At 51.7% G+C, this 17049-nt stretch overlaps 1 protein-coding gene and 1 long non-coding RNA gene across 7 annotated transcripts in view; one reads left to right on the plus strand and one right to left on the minus strand.

Moving 5' to 3' along the window:
• SPIRE2 (spire type actin nucleation factor 2) overlaps window positions 1–14067 on the plus strand; it is a 34142-nt gene extending 20075 nt beyond the window's left edge. For 2 of the 6 annotated variants that reach the window (XM_073882439.1, XM_073882441.1), the window contains 10 exons: window positions 787–873; window positions 1112–1253; window positions 1352–1515; window positions 2165–2354; window positions 4015–4136; window positions 6917–7051; window positions 7181–7248; window positions 11371–11398; window positions 12611–12726; window positions 13052–14067. In XM_073882439.1, the coding sequence (XP_073738540.1) occupies window positions 787–873; window positions 1112–1253; window positions 1352–1515; window positions 2165–2354; window positions 4015–4136; window positions 6917–7051; window positions 7181–7248; window positions 11371–11398; window positions 12611–12726; window positions 13052–13274 (1275 nt within the window). In that variant the 3' untranslated portion in view covers window positions 13275–14067. Of the gene's footprint in view, window positions 1–786; window positions 874–1111; window positions 1254–1351; window positions 1516–2164; window positions 2355–4014; window positions 4137–6916; window positions 7052–7180; window positions 7297–11370; window positions 11399–12610; window positions 12727–13051 lie in introns of those variants that run through there. The other 4 variants (XM_073882440.1, XM_025860519.2, XM_073882444.1 and 1 more) reach the window with 4 other exon arrangements.
• On the minus strand, window positions 10896–17040 carry LOC112814804 (uncharacterized). Its single transcript, XR_012375228.1, has 2 exons — window positions 16903–17040; window positions 10896–11194 (listed from the first exon to the last, which is right to left on the minus strand). It is a non-coding gene; the product is annotated as an uncharacterized lncRNA (long non-coding RNA).
• Window positions 17041–17049: the final 9 nt, after the last annotated feature.

Consider the following 17049-nt stretch of genomic DNA (forward strand, 5'->3'; position numbering starts at 1 on the left):
CGGTGTGACAGGGTGTTTTGTCGGGGACACAGTGTGTTATCAGGGACATGGTGTGACACAGTGTGACATCTGGGACACAGTGTGACAAGGACAGGGACACAGCGTGATGTCAGGGACACGGTGTGACAAAGACGGACACAGTGTGACACGGTGTGACGTCGGGGACATGGCATGACATGGTGTGATGTCGGGGACACGGTGTGACAAAGACGGACACAGTGTGACACGGTGTGACGTCGGGCACATGGTATGACATGGTGTGACGTCAGGGACACACTGTGATGCCAGGGACACGGTGGGACACAATGTGATGTCGGGACATGGCGTGATGTTGGGGACCTGGCATGACATCGGGGACACAGCATGATGGGGACACGGTGTGACATTAGGAACATGGTGGGACACAGTGGGATTTGGGGACACGGTGTGACAAGGACAGGGAGAAGGAACGAGTGAAGGATTCTGGAGGACCAGCAGCAGCATCTGAGATTATGGGATTGTCCCATTTTATGCTCACATAACTCTTGCTATGTTCTGGCTTCACTCTGCAAATTTTAAATGTGGAGTTCATTTCATTCTTAGGACAGCTGGGTGACAGGGGTGCCTCTGACCTTCATTCCCACGTGAAGAATCTGAGATGTAGGGAAGTTAGTGGTGGTCCCAGCGGCCCTTGTGCCCGTCATGCAGCCCCTGAGGGCAGGCAAGGGTGGTGTGAGGACTAGGTCCTGCTCAGGGCTGAGCGAGCCCTCTCACAGCCCAGCTCCTGTGTGCGTACCAACCCCACAGGTCGATGGAGACATCCCTCCCCGGGTGAAGAAGGATGCCCATGAACTCATCCTGGACTTCATCCGGTCCCGGCCTCCACTGAAACAGGTACCAGCTGTGCGGGGCCTCCCTCCTTGGCCTTCCCTCCCCAAGGGCAGAATGGCGCCTCCACTGAGGGAGGGGGCTGGGAAGTTGATTCTGAGATGGACCTGCCCCAGGAGCACACAGGGCACCTCCCGTCTGCCCCCTGCTGTGCTGGCTCCTGCTCGGCCTGGCTGTGTCACCAAGGGTTCCTCCCCACTCCAGTGTGTCCGTGTCACAGCCCCACTGCCTTTCCTTCCTGGAGCTGCCATACTCCCCCCAGGTCTCGGAGAGAAGGCTTCGCCCCTTACCGCAAAAGCAGAGAACCCTGCACGAGAAGATCCTGGAGGAGATCAAGCAGGAGCGGAGGCTGCGCCCAGTGGGGGGCAAGCACTGGGGTGGCCGGGGTGAGCATGGGACACCCCCCCTTCCCACCGTCCCTCCTTCCCTGCTCCTTCCGCACCTCTCACTCTCCTGTCCTGCCCCCCCTCCCTGCCTCCACCAGGGTTTGGCTCTCTGCCCTGCATTCTCAATGCCTGTTCAGGGGACACCAAATCCACTTCTTGCATCAACCTGTTGGATGCCGGGAACAACACGCAGCGCCCACGGCCCCGGGTCCTGCTCAAGGCACCCACGTTGGCTGAGATGGAGGAGATGAACACATCTGAGGTCAGAGCCCACCAGGGAGGAGGAGAAGGGCTGAGCGAAGCCAGCATGTAGCTTTCAGCTGAGGGCATCACTGTTCAGGGCCTAGGGCAGCACTCTTCTTTGGAGCTGGTGTCCTGCTGTGGGGCTGGGTCTGCTCTGAGAGCAAACATGGTGGGACTTGGGAGCACTTCCCCATCTTGGTGGCTCACACTGGTGACTGAACAGTGGCCTTGGGCCACCTCTTCCCATAGCACAAAAGGGCTGGAATGTACGTACTCCATCATCTTGGGGCTGGGAAGCTAAGCAGCCTCCTGGCTGATGTGAAAAGCCAGTGTGTCTCACTGTGACACTGAGTGGGACACTCAATGGGGACATCATGCCCTCACTGCCCTCTGAGCCCAAGGAAACCAGGGGTGGTAGCGATCTCAGTGGGCTGCCCCAGACACCAGACCGATCATCTCCAGGACTTCCCACAGGCCTCAGCGAAGGGTTTGTTTTTTTGAGGCACTTGTTTCCACTGTATAGAGGATAGTGAGGCTGGGCAGTAAGCAGAGGTGGCCCTGGGTGGCCTTAGTGGGCCCAGCAGCGGTCTCCTGCCAGTCCAGGGACAGGCAGGAGGTGCTGGTGTTGGCGGGCAGAGTGGTCAGTGCTGAGCCTGCTGTGTCCACAGGAGGAAGAGTCTCCATGTGGGGAAGTGACACTGAAGCGGGACCGCTCTTTCTCAGAGCATGACCTGATCAAGCTCCGGAGTGAAGTGGCCTCTAGCCTGCAGCCAGCCACTCAGCCCCAAGGAGGGTTGGAATCATCCCGGCCCCGTGCAGGCAGCGTGCACACTTGGAGGCCAAGCGCCCAGGAGCAAGGCAAGTGGGGACTCTCACCCCCTTGTCCCTTGACACTGTCCTGTGGGCATCATGTCCTGCCTTGGGTCCTACTGTTGTCCTGAGCAGGCAGCACTCAGAGGCCACAGGGAGCTCCTATCTGTAAGAAGGGTGTTTAAAGTTCAAGCCCAGACTTACCTCATTGCCTCAGGCAGGCATCCTCCACTTTTTTAACTTGAAAACTTTCTTATTAAATTAGTAATCCACATTTTTTGTAAAACACTCTTGAAAAACTTTAAAACATTCCCATGATTCTAGTATCTAGAGATAGTTACTATTAATATATTGGTATATGAAAAAACTGGATGGATGGAGGATGCATAGACAGATGATGGATGTATATGGATGGATGATGGGTGGATAAATGACAGATGATGGAAGGATAGATGGATGATGCATGATTGGATGGATGATGATGGATGGATAAATAGATTATGGGTAGATAGATGGGTGGATGGATGACATACATAATGGATGATGATGGATTGAAGATGGATGGATAGAGGGATGAAAGAAGGATAGATGGATGGATAGGTGGATTATGAATGCATTATGGGCAGATGGATGGATGATTGATGGATGATAGAAGGATAGATGGAAAGATGAATGGGTGATGGATGGATAATGGGAGGATGATGGGTGCGTAATGGGTGGGTGGATGGATAGATGATGGGTAGATGGATGGATGGATGGATGATGGTTGGATAGATAGATGATGGGTAGATGGATGGATGGATGGATGATGGATGGATGGATAGATGATGGGTAGATGGATGGATGGATGGATGATGGATGGATAGGCAGGTGGATAGACAAATGGATGGATAGATAGATGACTGACAGATCTTTCTAGTCTTTTTTTTTTTTTTCCTGTCAATGAAAAGGTGTCTGCAATGAACCAGATGGGCCATGCAGCACACACCCCTCTAGAACCCGACTTATCGTCACCTCCTTTCCCTGTTGTTCAGCACAGAGGTCAAAACAATCCTACTGGCTACACAGGGATAGTTAGTCCCACTGTTGTAAGGGCTGTGCTCCCCAAAGTGCTGACAGGACATGGGGTTGTCCTCTCCACCTCACCCACTGCTTCTACCAGACATGGCCAGGCCACCTTCTCTGCTCTCAAGGTTACCTTGAACCACCCTCTTGCTCTCTTGCCACTCTCAGGGTGGTGCCATTTGGTAGCTGATTCACTTTCTGGAGTGAAGAGGTCCAGGCCAGACCAATTCCATACCTCACTGTCTCCTCACGACTGTCCTCAAGACTCAGGGACCCCGTGGTGGAAGTGAATCTGCCTTTCTCCTCCGTCCCCTTCTGCGTTTAGAGCAGTGAGCAGCATTATGGAGGCGGCAGGATTCCCGCATGACTGGTGCTACCTGCTTTCACCGTTGGCTGCTACGGGACTCCTAACGTCGGCTCGTTACCAGGGATCGGATGTGGGGCCCCCTATAGGGGTCCCTTGGGCCTGCCTCACTGACGTGCCCCCGGCGTGGTTGACATGTTCTCTACGTGTTCTTCTGCCTGATGACTCCCCCCAAGACCCCTACTGCCAGGCCAGCTATCTCCTTCACCCCTGGGCACAGCCCTCCCTCACCAGTTCCTGCCAGGTTGTCCAGACAGGGCTTCTGTGTTCTTATTCCAGGTCCCTTCCCAGTGAGTGTCCAGGCCCAGCCTGATCCCAGCTCCCCACCACACAGTGACCTGGGCTCAGCAGAGGACCAGCCAAAGGCTTCTGCGGCCCCAGACACCCATCACCTGTGGCTGGTGAGTGACAGAGGCCTTGTTGTCCACAGTAACTGGGTGGGGCATCTCTCGGGCCCTTAGCTGCGTTGCTCCGCAGGACACGGCCCAGCAGGAGGGCGCCCCTCCCCCTTCAAGGGTGTGCTAGGTCTGCTCTGGGGCCGCCACATCTGGTTTCTGCTGCCACCTTCGGGGCACGGCAGCCCCCTGGCCAAAACAGGACCTTCCTAAGGGGACAGGGGACATCTGCAGTTCCATCTTGTGAGGGTTAAGGCAGGTGGAACACTGGAGCCCTGTGCCTGAAGGCAGTGAGCTGTGACGGCACATTACGGGGTCAAGACTTTGGCTCTGTCACTACACCCCTCAGCCCTGCACCTGGGCTTCCTCAGCCTTAGTGTAGGATTTTATCAAAGGGATTACAGTCGTGAAGAGCCCGCACGTCAAGGATGTTGTCATCACCCTTTCCTTGAAGTTTTGTCAAGAGGCTCACATGAGAACAGATGTTAAAATGCTTTGAAAAGTGCCATATAAACCTAAGGCAGTATTACTACTGATATTCCCCAACTAAGTCCTGTGTTATTGCTGCATTAAAAAATTACCCCAAAACTTAAAAGTGTAAACAACAAACTTTTATTATCTCACACAGTTGCCGAGGTCAGGAATCCAGAAGTGGCTCAGCTGGGCAGCCTGGCTCAGGCCTCCCTGGGGGTTGCACTGGAATGTGGCTCCTCACGTGGCTGTGGGTGGGAGGCCTCAGGGCCTCCACATGCGGCCCTCTCCCCAGGGCTGGGTGTCCTCAGGACAGGGTGGCAGGCTTCCCCCAGCGCTCATGGTCTGAGAGAGACACCAAGGCAGAAGCCAGTGTCAGAAGTCACTCCTTGTTATTTCCACCCTAATCTCATCATTGCAAGTGGGTCACTAAGTACATTCTCAGGGGAGGAGAATTAAGGCCCCCACCCTTTTTGGGGGGGGTGAAGAACCAGAACCAAGTTTTTTACTTATTCATTTGTTGCATTTGAAGTATTCCTCGATGGCATCCTTGGCAGGATCTTTCCCATAGTCCTTAACCACCACACAACTGCAACCAAGCCCTTGACGGGGTTTTCTTCTTTGTCGGTTTTACAGAGCCCATCCCTTCCCCTCATTTCTCCTTGTCATCAACCTTAATTAAGTTGACTTGGTGCTCCGCAGAAAGCACCTCCACCAGCCTGACACGCACAGGCTCATCACAGTTGGTGCAAACGCACAGAGATGGGTTTGGCACTTGTTTAAGGCTTTGCAACTTCGTGAATCCCACGTGAATCCCACATGGCCCAAGCCCCTCCTGTAAAGCCGTATTAATGTCCGTACACCTCCAGCAGCAGGGCCTTCCTCGGCCACAGCAGTGGGATACGGGTGGAACGGAGTCTTGAGTGCATGCGAGCCCCCACGCAACTCGGGCGGCCGGCGAAGAGGAAGGCTTGCTCCTTGAAGGGATGTCAATGAATTGGAGGACATGTATATATTCTTTTTTTTTTTTTAAGTAGGCTCCACGCTCAGCATGGGGCTTGAACTCACCACCCTGAGATTGAGACCTGAGCTGAGATCAGGAGTCAGACACTTAACCGATGGAGCCGCCCAGGCGCCTCAATATATTCTTTTAATCAATGAATTTTTGGGGGGACGTATCTTAAAATGACAAATCCCCTAAGTGTATTCTTAGCACAGCTCTCGAGAGTGCTTTCTGAGAGGTTTGCCTATCAAACATCCCATAACCTCAGCGACCGTCTGCCCTGACATGAGACTTCTTGGCCATGTGTGCGGTTAGTGTAACATGCGTAAGGGTCACAGGTTAGGGTTCAGGCTGTTGGAAACAAAGGTCAGAAGCCAAAGGACCTGATGCTTCAGGTTCGAACGAGAACACGGTCTCTCAGACTCTCCCCACACAACTACCCTAACTAGGATAATCCACTGGCAATCTGAAACAAAAAGCAGTATCCCGACTCCCACCTTTGCGGCACCGTCACGGGCTGGTGCCCCTCATGATGCCTCATCTCAGTAGCTAACATGTTAAATTTGGGGCATCAGGCATTGCGCTAAGGGCTGTATGTGTTCTCTCAGTGGAGCTGGAATGCAGCCCCACTTTATAGGAGAGGCCCCGAGGCTTTAAGGTCGAGCTCTACAGTGACCTCCCTGGAGGGAGGGCTGAACAAGGCACACTCACCATGGTGGCCCAAAGCGGTAGGCAATGTGGCAGGTAGGACACACGCCAGCCACAGACGGGCCGACTCAGAGCCCCGCTGGTTGGCGAGCACTGAGTTGGGCAGCATGCAGGAGGTGCCTGGGGCCTTCCGCTGCCGGCGAGGAGAGAGCCCTGTGGTGAAGAGTTCCAGGAGGAGAAGGGGAGGGCCTGGGGACCCTGGCTGGTTTTGATTGGCTATGGTGTGTGTCTGCAGGTGGGGAACAAGGTGGGAGGCAGACATTTCAGGTCTGGAGAGCACTGTGAACACAGGTGGGGACGGCCAAAGGGGATGTGGTCAAGAGTGGGCTGGGGGCAGGCCAGATGCGCAGGCGGGGCCAGGTCACAGGAAACCTTGCTTGCAGCTGCACGACCCCCCATCAGAGAAGTCGTGAGTAGCATGTGTGGCTCCCAGGAGTAGATGAGCTAAGAATGGGGTGTTTTAGGAAGTTGCTAGGCTTGGGTAGGCTGAGGCCACAAAGATTCTAGAGCCCTTACAGAAGAGAGGACCTTGTGGACAGACCCCTGAAAGGCTTCATTCCTGAAGACCTGAGGAGCACTGACGCCTTGCCCCTTTCATCCCCAGGAGTTCAGCCACCCTGTGGAGAGCCTCGCTCTGACTGTGGAGGAGGTGATGGACGTGCGCCGTGTGCTGGTGAAGGCCGAGATGGAGAAGTTCCTGCAGAACAAGGAGCTCGTCAGCAGTCTAAGGAAGGGGAAGGTGAGGTGGCCTGCACCCAGCTGCTCCCTCGTCAGGCAGGAGCCCTGGGTGGAGGGCAGGCCACGCGGCCTGAACCCTGGGCTGCTTCCTCACCAGGCAGGACTAACTAATCTGGGCCTTTTCTTACAGATTTGTTGTTGCTGCCGAACCAAGTTCCCGCTGTTCTCCTGGCCACCCACCTGTCTCTTCTGCAAGAGGTGAGCCTCTGTAAGCACCCTGGCTGTGAATTAACATGGGAGGAGGAGGTAAGCGTCTCTAAGCCAGCACTGTCCAGTAGAACTTCCTGTGATTGTGGGGATGTTCTATCATGTATCGTGGGCTAGTGCAACCATGGGACACAATAATACAATTTTAATAGCTAAGGGGCTCCCACCTTCAACCAAGGTGGGGTAACAGGGATTAGAACAGGCACCTTCCACCTGAAACAACCAAAAAAACCCATAAAAAACAGAAAACCCAAAGAACAGGCAACAGTAGATTTCAAGATACTGGATATCAGGTAACCACAGGAAACAGGCTGAGCCCTACAATTGCCTCAAATGGAGTTTCTAGGTCATGGCCCAGAGGCCACTTGGCTCCTCGAGTGGAGGAGGTACAGCTGAACCCAGAGAGACCAAGGCAGCTAAAGGTCTTAGTGTAGATTTCCAAGCAGGGAGAGAGCTGTCCACAGGGTGAGATCCCCCTGCAGTATTCAGCAGGGTACTTATCAGCACATATAAGAAAGGAAATTACTGAAGGCTGGGGAAGAAGCATCCTGTAGCAAGGACTGGCAGACTCCAAATCTGGCCTACTACCTGTTACGTAAATAAAATTTTATTGGAACAAAGCCACATCCTTTGTTTATTCATTTAGCCACATCTAAAATGTTTGCTATCTGACCCTTTACAGAAAAAGTATACTGACCCTGTGCTAAAGCTTGGAAGGAATAGTGTCTGTTCCCACCAACCATGGTGGAAATGTTGTAACTCATGAGCCACTGAGTGGCATACAGAGGAAGGTCTTGTCCCACTAGTGGCGAATAAGTACCCCTAGACTGAGCATTGTTCCAGACCTAAAAGTTGAAAAAAAGCAAGACCTAAAAGGACTAAACCATTCCCAAGTATCTTAAATGCTTCCCAGAACAAAGCTCAAGAATAGCAATAGAAAAATATCTAGCACCCAGCAAGATAAAAATGTCTAGCGTCTAATCAAAGGTATCAGGCATGTCAAGAAGCAGGAAAGCAGGGGCACCCGGGTGGCTCAGTTGTTAACCGTCTGCCTTCGGCTCAGGTCATGGTCCCAAGGCCCTGGGATCGAGCCCCACATCGGGCTCCCTGCTCAGCGGGAAGCCTGCTTCTCCCTCTCCCACGCCCCCTGCTTGTGTTCCCTCTCTTGCTGTGTCTCTCTCCGTGTCAAAAAAATGGATGAAAGCTTAAAAAAAAAAAGCAGGAAAACATGACCCATGATAGAAAAATCAATCAAAATCCCTCAGAACTGACATAGATGTTATAATTAGTAGATAAGTACATTAAAAGTTTTGAACTGTATTTCATATGTTCAAAAAGTCACAGGCATGAAAAATATGAAGACACAAAGTTCTAGACATAAAGACCAGAATGTTTGGATGAATGTTCCCAATTACACTAGATAAAATTAACAGCAGATTCAACATTCGGAAGAATGTGCAGAAGAAAAAATTAATGAACTCAAAGAGAAAGCAATAGTAGAAACTAAAATGAAAACACTGAGAGAAAAAATAATTTTAAAAAACGAAAATGGTGCCAGTGAGCTGTGGGATAATGTTAAGAAGTCTACTGTAGATGTAATTAAAGTCCCCAAGGGAAAAGAGGGGGGCAGAAAAAGCATTTGAGGAAATAATAGCTAAAAAGGTTTTCCAAATTTGATGAAAAATATAAACTCACAAGAAACTCAACCCTAAGCACAAGGAACATGAAAAAAATTACAACCAAGGCGCATATTAACCAAATTGATCAAAACTGTAATAAGGAGAAATTTTTTTTTAAAGATTTTATTTATTTTAGTAGCGCAGGGGAGGAGCAGAGGGAGAGGGACAAGCAGACTCCAAGCTGAGCGCAGAACGTGACGTGGGCTGAGGCAACATCAAGGGTCGATGCTTAACCAACTGAGCCACCCAGGTGCCCCAAGAGAAATTCTTAGAATCAGCCAGCAAATAAAGACATGTAGAGAGGACAGACAAGGGTGGTTGCAGGCTTCTCAGTGAAATAATGTGAGCAACAGGAGGACAGTAAAAAAGCATTTTTGAAGGACTGAAAAAGTGTCCACCTAGCATCCTATACCTAGCAACACTGCTTCAAAAACAAAGACAAAAAGTAAAAACATCTCCAGAAATAAAAAAAACCAAAAGAATTCTTCAGCAGTAGGCCCACTAAAACAAATGTTCAGTGAGGTCCTTCACATACAAGGAAAATGACACCAGATGGCAATCTGCATCCACATGGATGGAGAGCACCGGAAGTAGCAACTAGTAAGAGAACATAGAAGTTGATTTTCTTACAACTCTTTACAAGGTAAGTCAAGATCCAGCACCCAACAGGGTGAAATGCAGTGTCCCGTCTCAGTGATTACCAGGCTTGCCAAAAAATTAACAGCAATGTATTATGGGATTTATAACATACCTCTAAGTAAAAAATACCCTACCAATGGCATTAATGCCAAGGAGGGGGTCAGAAGAAGGATGCTACTGGGGGTTTTTTATACTCTACATGAAGTGGTAAAATATTACTTGACGGTAGACTGTGATAAGTTACAGAAGTATAGTAGAAATCTGAAAGCAACCACTAAAGTAAGAAAGCAGAGGAAGAGCATGGAATCATATAAAGTAATCAATTAGTAAAAAGGAAAAGGGGACAAAGAATAAATAGGGCAAAAAGAAAACAAACAGCAAGATGATAGCCCTGAACCCCACTGTGTCATAGTTAACCTTAACTGTAAAATGTCTACACAACAGACGACGAAAGAAAGCAAGACCATCCGCTGCCTGCAAGACATGTGCTTTACCTAAAAAAGACAAAGACTGGTTAGAAGAAGAGTGGCAGTCCATGCCAACACTAGTCAAAAGAAAGATGATGAAACATTACCAGAGATAAAGGTGTCCCTGTCATAATAAGGAGAGAAAACAACTATTGTAAACACCATACTAACAACAGAAGTAAAAAATATGTGGAGTAAAAATCTGATACAGTGGCAAGGAAAAATAGATAAATCCGGAGTTCTAATTAGAGGTTAACAGGCTTCTCTCAACAATTGATAAAGCTTGCAGACAGAAAAATACTACGGATATTGAAGACTTGAACACTACCAACTGATTTGATCTGACATTCATAGCACAGTCCACCCAACCACAGCAGAATGTACTCCTTCTCAAGTGCACACGGAACATTTACCAAAATAGACCATATTCTGGGTCATAAAACAGGTCTCAAAAATGCAGAAGGATTCAAGTCATGGAAAGTACGTTCCCTGACCGCAGTGAAACAAGATAAAATTAACCCAGAGGTTTCTAGATGGCAAACCAATTATAAAATGTCCATGCAAGAGGACACTGTCCCTTTTTTTTTTTTTTTAAAGATTTTATTTATTTATTTGACAGAGAGAGACACAGCGAGAGGGGGAACACAAGCAGGGGGAGTGGGAGAGGGAGAAGCAGGCTTCCCGCAGAGCAGGGAGCCCGATGCGGGGCTCGAGCCCAGGACCCTGGGACCACGACCTGAGCCGAAGGCAGACGCTTAACGACTGAGCCACCCAGGCGCCCCTGTCCCTTCTTTTAAAGAATAAATTTGGACAATTTGTCCCCTGATGTATCTTTATAGAATAGTACGCATAATACCCCATTTATTTTTATTTTACGTTTAAATGTGTGTCTTTGTCAATCGCACTTGGATCTGGAGAAGGGAAACGTGTCAGCAGCATTGCCTCTAAGGGCTCCTGGGTCTCCATTACAGTCCTCTCTCTGTTGGGGTTTTTCCAAGAAGGCGTTCATTTTTGAAATCAGGAATGGAGAATAAAAGGATGTTCATCACGCTTAAAACTGAGCTGCTCAACTGTGGCCCCTCTGGCTTGGAAGGCTTGTCGTGGAAGTGTCAGGCACACGAAGAATCCCCAGACCAAACCATCCAGAAAAAGCTGTGAAGGGCAGAAATATTTTGGATGTACAGTTAATTAAAAAGAAGAGCAAGATTTGGGGATAAAATAAGCGAAATACTGAATAACTGGGGGTCGGACAGGGGGCAGGGCAGCTGACTGGCGGGAACGGTTTCTCTGTGGCCTCTTCACAGCTGACCCCCCTCTTTCCCTTCCAGGGCTGTCTGCACGTCCTGCAGCATAAAGGTGAGGCGTGTCTGGGGTCTGAGCAAGGCCCCAGGTGTGTGAGGCGTCCTGTGGCTGACGTGGCTTGTCAAGAGGGGCAGATCTGGGTGGGGGGTGCACAGAGGCCTGCTGTCTCCTACGAGCTGGTCACACGTGGACCAGCTTGTCCATCTCCTTCCTCCACACAAAACCCATCCCTACACTTTCCAAGACTGTGTAGTTTTTATTATTATTTTCTTTGAGGGGGAGGAGGGGCAGAGGGAGAGAGAATCTTAAGCAGACTCCCCGCTGAGCATGGAGAAAGGCGTGGGGCTTGATCTTACGACCCTGAGACGATTGACCTAAAACAAAATCAAGAGTCGGACCCTTAACCGACTGAGCCACCCAGGTGCCCCAAGACTGTGTAGTTTTTAAAGACTTGTAGGTGGTCTTTAAAAAAAATTTTTTTTAAAAGATTTTATTTGAGAGAGAGACAGTGAGAGAGAGCACAAGATGGGGTAGGGTCAGAGGGAGAAGCAGACTCCCCACTGAGCAGGGAGCCCGATGCGGGACTCGATCCAGGGACTCCAGGATCATGACCTGAGCTGAACGCAGGAAGCTTAACACCTGTGCCACCCAGGTGCCCCCCAAAAATGTTTTTTGACATTCCATGTTAGCAGGCTGGTAAAAGAAAAACCCTACACTTCCCCTTGGAAGGTCCTACCTTCTGACACTGCAACTTCCTTGAATGTTTCTGGACAGGTTCTTTATAGCAGTCTTGGGGGGGGGGGTCTTTGTACCTGCAGATGCACAGACAGAGGGTAGAGTCCCATTTAGAACTGTGTCATCCTGGTACACCCCAGCCTAGAAACAAGGGCCTGTGGGAAAGGGGTTTTACCACCATGATTTTCAAACCCTTTGTATTCTGCCATTTCACTGCTGAGAAACCTCCACCTAGTCAACATTAAGAATTTACTGCGTGCAGGGTGTGTGCCAGATGGTATACAGTACAAGTGTCTGTCTAGAGGAGTGCAAGTTGTGGTTGGGTGTGGGTACCAATCAAGGGGGCCCATGCCTTCAGATGGCAGGCGTGGAGTGGGGGTCCAGAGAGCACACATAGGGCAAATGATGACCTCTAGACACTCCCAGAGTGTCACGCAGGACGAGAGCAGGCAGCTGTCCGTGGGGGTGTGTGTGTGCACGAGCCTGTCTCGGGGGGGGTGCCTGGTCCATATCTTCGTCTGTGTGTTGTAGATGAAGATGCCTTCTAAGAAGTTTGCGCACATTCCCGTCTACACGCTGGGCTTTGAGAGTCCTCGGAGGGTGTCAACTACCAGAACTACACCGACCCAGAGAAGAGATCCCTTCCAGTGTGTTCCTTTGCCCTTTGCTGGTATCACTGTGGTGGTCAGGCACCAACAGTAATAAAGGAGCTGGGGGGGTGGGGGGGGTGGTTTGCTAGGACACTCCCAGGACAAGGAAATCCAAGGCAGCTGTCTAGTAAGACTTCTCAGAGGGTCTGGGGGCTGAGTGGTGGGAACTGGAAATGGAACTGGTGGGCAGACCCCAAGACTCCAGCTACCTCTTGAGGAAAAAGCTTTTGCTGGGGGGAGGAGATGGAGGGGTTATGGCGGGTGGGCTGTGGATATGGAGGAACCGGGGAGAGACTTCCCTGACAGCTCTGTCCTGCTCCAGATCCCTGCAGGGGCCCCAGTGGCAGAGTGTGGAGCAGGCATTCCCACACATCTACACCCACGGCTGTGTCCTCAAGGATGTGTGCAGCGACTGCACCAGCTTCGTGGCAGATGTGGTACGCTCTAGCCGCAAGAGTGTGGATGCCCTCAACACCACGCCTCGCCGTACCCGCCAAACCCAGTCCCTCTACATCCCTAACACCTGGACTCTCAACTTCAAGTGATGGCTCTCAGCCTTCCTGGGCCACCTAGCCAGAGGCTTTTCAAGGTGGCCAGGTCTCTGGAGAGGAGCCAGGCTAGTCCTGCCCCCTGGCTAAGAAACTCCCCATCCTGGGCCACAGCTGCTGGCCTGCCCTTCTGAGTGTGCATGTACATATATACATATATAGATACGTTTATATAATATATACACACAGCCTATATATTTATATACATGTTTTCTGGCCCCAGAGTTTATTTGGGGTCAGGCTCACTCCAGGACCCTCCCCGGGGGAGGCTGTTTGCTTTTGGGAGTCCTTGGCTGGGGGTAGGGGATTGCACTGGAGTAGGTTTTCTCACTCAGGAAGAAGGGCAGGTTGGAGATACAACAGTGGATTCCAGATGATAGGGCTTTGGGAAGACCCCCACCCGTGTTGGTTCTCTTCTCCATCCCCAAGAATCAGAACACAGCAGCTTCCCCTCCCTGGGTAGATGTCCAGGCTGGGACAGGATGCTTTGGTCCCCAGGTAGACAGGAGCACTCTGAGCAGAACCTGGTCTGTGGAAGCAGCCAGGAAGACCAGGAGTGGACAGATACTTTCCTAGCGGCATCATACCCTTCCAATTGCAAGGTTCAAGGCCAAGCTCCCTCCTTGCCCCCTGCCCAGCTTCCGTGCCCCAGCCATCCTCACAGACTCAGAGGTCCAGAGATGGTGCTGGTTCCAGGGCCCTGGTGATGCTGGTGATCCTGGTGCAGGGAGGAACTCTGTAAATTTGTACACACAGCTGCTCTTGGCCTAATAAAGGTGGTCTCACAGTCTTTTGTCTGGGGTGTGGGCTGAGGACTATTGAGCCACAGTGGTGGGCACATTCTCTGAGGGCAGAAGCTGGGCTTTTAGGGGCTACCTGCCCTCTGGTGCACATTCAGGATGCCCATCATGAGATGAAGGTGCTCAGGCCCACTCCTGTCCATGATGCCCAACTTCATGATCTGGCCATCTTGGTCCCATGGCCGGCAGGGCTGCATGTGGCTCAGCCTGATGCCTATAAACTGCCGGCCTCATCCCCAGATCCCTACTCCCGTTCTCTGGGCAGATGATTCCCTTAGGGTTTGCAGGGTGGGGGCAGCTCCACCTGCTCTTCAGGAGAATGGCTAGAGAAGCACCTACGTGCTCCGCCTGCCACATGCATCTGGGAGGTGGGTATCAACCCACCTTACAGGTAAGGAAACTGAGGCTCAAGAGGGGAAGGAATTTGGCCAAAGACAGCTCACCTGGGACCTCAACCCAGGCCTATTGGATGCCAGGCTCTAATTGTCTGTCACATGGACGGGAGCCCAGAGGAGGCCCCAAGGGTCAGGACTTGTAACACAGGGGCCTGCAGGAGAGAGTACTTCATCAGTTGGCGTCCATGACATTCAATTACACTAAATTACAACAGCCAATAAAAACATCAGCTTCCAACACTTATGGGCACTTCATGGGCAGGGAGTATTATTATTCCCATTTAAAAATGAGAAAGCAAAGGGGTTCCTTAAGCTCAGTCGCTTAAGTGTCCAACCCTTGATGTCGGCTCAGGTCATGATTGCAGGGTCATGAGACCGAGCCCCTTGTTGGTCTCCCCCCTTGGACATGGAGCCTTCTGCCCCACTCTCCCTCTCTTAAAAAAAAAAAGAAAAGAAAAAAATGAGAAGCAGATAGAGAGAGGGTAAAGATTTGCTCCTAGTCACACAGCCAGCAATGGGAAAGCTAATATTTGTGCAGCAACCTCCAAGGGCAGCTGCTCCTGGGAAGTGAGCGCTGTTGTCATTGTTTTAATTACACAGGTGAGGAAGTGGGCCAGGGAATAGGTTGAGGCCCACGTTCCCAATAGTGGGAAACCAGGGTTCTACTCCACACAGGAATACTTGGATATAAAAATAAAAACCCATGTTGGGACAGCTAGGCTGACCTGCAAGGGGCCCACATAAATCTTGAAGGTGAAGTGGGAAGGGTGTTTCCACATTCTTGCGGAACTCGCCTCCTGCTGGCCCCAGGTACTGAAAGCCGTGCAGTCACCCCATTGAACCAAGCCCTATCTCTACCTCACCTAATTTAGATTGTGACCAACGGAGCTTTCTCTAGAGCTGTTTACAACCAAACTCCTTACTGAGGGCCATGCCTTCGGTGGTACAGGGAGATATTTCATGATTTCCACTCAGGTTGGGCCTGATGTTACATCTCTCAGTGGCACATGGCTGCTCTCTTGTGGAAGCACAAAGGAGGGAGCATTTCCAGGCTGAGACTCCCCAAGTTTTCATCCACAGGGGAGGCAAAACACCTGCCTAAATCGGTCACACTGCTTCAGGGGTGACACAATCTATTTAGCCTGGCCGTGGCCAGTAGCATGGACAAGGGAGTGTTGTCCTGGAGGTTCCCCCGGGGCTGAGCGCAGCCCTTTAATAACAGGATTACGGAGAGTAAAGAGGGTAAATTCTAGGGGACTCCAGGGGAGCGGCTGGAGCAGGTGGTGCATGTCGGGGACTAGAGACAGCCAATGTGAAGTACTGCAAGATCCTGAGGACCAGTACAGGCTGACCAGCCACGCACACCTGTGTGCACACACCCTCTCCCTCTGTGTGTCTCTGGAGACTCAATTCCCAATCTGAGAGAGGAACATTCAGACTTAGGGAGGAAAGCAGGATGGGGTGGAGCTCAAGGGTCAAGGGAGAGGGATCCCAGAGGCCATGACCCACCCGGTCCCTGTCTCCCTTTCTTGGTCCTTGCCAGTGGCCTTCCTCATTTGAACCTCGGAACCACAGACCTGCACGCAAACCCAGGTTCCACCTGGGCCAGTTACTCTCTGAATCCCAGTTTACTTGTAAACGGCGGGGATACCTATTCCCAGGATGTAAGAATTTGGCAGAGCGCCATCGCCACACTCAAGGCTGCCGTCTCCTCTTTTCTAACAGACTCACACCACTTCCTCCTGCTCCTGCATTTACAGCTCTGCAGTGCAGAGCTTCTCAATCCTGCCTGCACATTTCAGTCCCCTGAAGAGCTCTTAATATCAATGCCTGACCCCACCTCGGAACTGCTAGGGAATTTAACCTCCCCAGGAGGTGAAAACACAGTAAGGGATTCCCGTACCTAGACGAACAGGAGAATCGCCTGGGACGCATTAACGACAACAAAAGGCAAACGCCCAGGACAGCCCCGAAGAGTCGGTTTCAGTCTATCCCGGGGAGGAAGACGTCCAGAAATCTGCAGCTTTGGGAAGCTCCTCGATTTCGATGTTACTTTTAATGAGGGAGCTGTCCCGCCTGCAACCGCGGAGGCAGACCGGGAGCACTCACCTGCCCTCCAGGTCGCCCAGCTGTCTGTCACCTGTGCACCGCCACAGGAGGAATGCCACGAGGCAGTGCGCCCACCCGCGCGCACGTCCTCCTCACCTAGCCCCACCTGCAGGTTCCTCCCGCCCGGCGAGCCCACACTCGGGGAGCAGGGTCTAGGTTCCGGTGTAGACGGCTCGGAGCCCGTGTAGGCCCCGCCCCAGCCCGACTGCGGTCGCGGACACGCCTCCGGAAGACCCTGAGACACCAGCGCTGGTACCGCGGGAGAGACCGCCGCACGGAGGCGCCCAACTCGCGCGAGAACTGGCCTGGACGCGCCCGCACCTTCTTTAATGCCCCTGTTGACGGAGAGGAAGTTCCGGAGAACCTCAGCGCGCAGACGCGACACGCCAGCCTCGCGCCAGCGCGCCCCAAGTGCGCAGGCGTGCCGGCCGTTCTCTTTTCTGCTCTTCCTTCTCCCCGTCTCCAGAC

Source organism: Callorhinus ursinus, unplaced genomic scaffold, assembly GCF_003265705.2.
Source record: "Callorhinus ursinus isolate GAN/ISIS: 27379988/994484 unplaced genomic scaffold, GSC_fseal_2.0 scaffold46, whole genome shotgun sequence".
Lineage (NCBI taxonomy): Eukaryota > Metazoa > Chordata > Mammalia > Carnivora > Otariidae > Callorhinus > Callorhinus ursinus.